The 3,089-nt window shown below is 42.7% G+C and overlaps 1 protein-coding gene across 1 annotated transcript; it reads right to left on the bottom strand.

Moving 5' to 3' along the window:
- Window positions 1-1,724: 1,724 nt before the first annotated feature.
- On the bottom strand, window positions 1,725-2,816 carry LOC135463962 (neuromedin-K receptor-like). Its single transcript, XM_064741432.1, has one exon. It carries the CDS (start codon window positions 2,814-2,816, stop codon window positions 1,725-1,727), a length of 1,092 nt encoding a protein of 363 aa, XP_064597502.1.
- Between the last annotated feature and the right edge of the window lie 273 nt (window positions 2,817-3,089).

Here is a 3,089-nt window from a genome sequence, read left to right as displayed (position 1 = left end):
AATTACCGATAATGGACTGTAAGCTATATAAGTTGACATTACCTTTATTTATTAATACCTCTATGCAGGAGACTCAGGGAAAGATAAGATGGTCCTTATACGCATGACTGGGTGTGAGACAGTGGAGTGATAAGTGTGATTTGATGTGGAAGTTCTGCCTCACTAAACACCGAGTTTGAAGTTTTCAGGCCCACACATACATTTGCACAATCACCGTAAGCATAACTGTATTCTCCTAGAAATGATCTGTTTTGTGGTATACGTTTTTGCCACAGCCATATTTTGGAGCGTCCAACTAATAATATGCCTTAATTATAAGGGTAACGAGCTAAATGGATACTGAACTGATGATAACTGACCTGCAGGACATCCGGTGTGAAAATGTATTTTTTTGTCACACTTGAACGATTTTCAATTAAATGGTATTGTACCTGGAAATCAACCCTGCCTGGGCTTGCCTGTCTCTCACAACAGCCAATAATCAACGACGGAGTATCCGTTTAAGGCTAGACAGCTCAGAGGCTCTCATTCTTATGATGATAGCAAGGTAATATACAGTTATGCCTAAAACCTGCCTTTCTAGTTGGGTTTGAGTGCTTTCCAAGAAAACTGTACTACTTACAATTAAGAATCATTTAATACAAATGTCTGGTGCTGTACCATGTAGAACTGACAAACTCTTCCCAGTCCACAACAAAGCGATCTAAAGATATGTATACTTTGTAGTACATGTAGGTCATTTTTGAGTCCTCATGAAACGGTACATGTATGTTTGCTCATGAAACGGTACATGTATGTTTGCTCATGAAACGCGTACATGTATTTGTGCTTATAGAACATGTACATGTATGTGTGCTCACGAAACACCTTAGGCAGTGCACGAGCACAACAGCTTTGCAGCAGAAAACAGAAATGCTTTTTCTGCGATTTGGACGTCCTCACAAGCGTGCGAATATCTCCAATTGTCTACGTGATCTCTCTTGGACTTTGCTACATTGCGATAGGTTCATGCATGAACTGAGCTGTTCCCGGAAAGTCATGGCGACGTAAGTTCCACATATCGTCGGACGTGCCGTTGGGGTCCCATCAAGCCAATGTTAACATGGATTATTCACACAGAATTAAGCTGCCAACTGGTATGTGCAACCTGACTAAGCCAATCATTGCTTATTGATTTAGACCAGGGGCCGATTCCACAAAACCATTTGTGACGTAGGTCAGAATTTAAAATATTTCCACAACGTTCAGTTTTTGATATTGGTAGTTGAAATTTGGATACATGTGGCTTAAGATAACACTAATGAGGTGGATAAAACTTGACTTTATGAAACCGAAAAATAAGCATTAAAATCCTATTTCAAATTTTGACATAAGCCAGAAATGCCTTTGTAGAATAGGCCTCTGATTTCTTTACAATCCAATCTTAGAGACGTCTTCAAACGAGAAACCATACCATTGATAACGACACGTCATTCAAAAATACATTGTAAAATTACTGTCAGTACGCATCATTTAAAACTTGTGCGGTCTGTCAGCAACCTGAGGATGGTCGTGGGTTTTCCCCGGGCTCTACCATAATGATGGCCGCCGTCGTATAAGTGAAATATTCTTTAGTACGGCGTAAAACACCAATCAAATCAATCAATAAATAAATAAATAAATAAAACTTGTGCAGTGTTAAGTTATGTGAGCATTTACAGTAGTGTATGAGAGAATCTCTGATTTTAATCGCTGCCTTGTGTTGTTTCCGTAGTACCTTGCTGGTTGTCCTCAGGGAAAACACGGCTCCTACAGCAACACACCCTCCAGTATCGTATCTTCTTTTTCAGCTCCACGCGGAAGTTCCTGTTCAGATAGCAGTACACAATGGGATTGAGCCAAGAGTTGCTGATGGCCAGTACTAGTGACCAGACGCGGGCCCCTGAGAAGGACGCCGTCTCCAGCTCCAGCCCTTGGGTCTCCAGCGAGTCGTGGATCACCTCAAACAGGTGAAACGGAGACCAACAGAAGAAGAACAGAGCGACAATGATCAACAAGAGGCGAAGTGTTTTCCGTTTGTCTCTAGTCGAGCTGTTGGTAGGGCCTTTGGAGGCCCACAATTTGACAGCGACCAGCGAGTAGAGAACGGACATGACGATCAGAGGAACGAGAAAGATAACAAACATATCTATGACGCGGAAAATAAAGTCGTCGCTCTCGTCCTCCAGGAAGTTGCTGCAGATACGTTGTTCTTGATGCTCTTTAAGCATCGTTTCCGTTGTTCCGTTGGCAGTCTTATTCGTTTCTAGCCAGTCTTTCGTTGTGGATGTGTCTTCGTCAGACTCGTGTTCCTCACTTGCTGCAGACTGAATGAATGTACGACAGGCATATAAAAGCGCGACGATCCAGACTCCGGCCAAAATACAGCAAGTGGCCCTCAGGGAAAAGCGCGGTTTGTTTGACTGCACAATAGTTCGGTAGCGGTCTACCGCAGTAGCTGTGAAAGACAATGTACACGCAGTGATGGCCATGATTTCTAGGTAAACAAACATAACGCAAACCGTGAGGTGGGAGGTACCGATATCTTCACTGGCGGTCAACTCGTGTAGTGAGGAAATGCATGTAAACAAACCGACGAGAAAGCTGGCAAAACAGATGGAAGTGATGTAAATGTTTGTAGATGTCCGCATCTTAGCACTGCTGAGAAGGACGTAGAGAACAGAGAGATTACTTATGGCAATCAGCGGAAAGAAGACAGCGTACAAGACCACAAGTACGTTCCGCGGGGCGTACCGGAAAATGTCCAAATTCGATACGTCGTCATCATCAGAAGCCATCCTGATTTTTCACAAAAATTCCCTATGATGGAATAAGAATGACCTCGCCGTGGGTTGTATGTAACCCGTTATAAACGCAATATAAAGTTTGTCAGGAAACTTTGATTAAATAAAAGTATCCTTTCCTGATTTTGATATCAGTCGCAGTGACCCTGCCCAAAAGCTAGATGTTCACCACAACATGTGAAGGAAAGTTGTCACTAAACACGATAATGGTAGTTCGTGACGGTACCGTGACAAACAACTCACCTCGGAGTACTCTTTGAGAATCCT

The sequence above is a fragment of the Liolophura sinensis genome, chromosome 3 (genome assembly GCF_032854445.1).
Source record: "Liolophura sinensis isolate JHLJ2023 chromosome 3, CUHK_Ljap_v2, whole genome shotgun sequence".
NCBI lineage: Eukaryota > Metazoa > Mollusca > Polyplacophora > Chitonida > Chitonidae > Liolophura > Liolophura sinensis.
The sequence above is the reverse complement of the archived record's forward strand: the minus strand, read 5'-3'. Positions and strand labels throughout refer to the sequence as shown.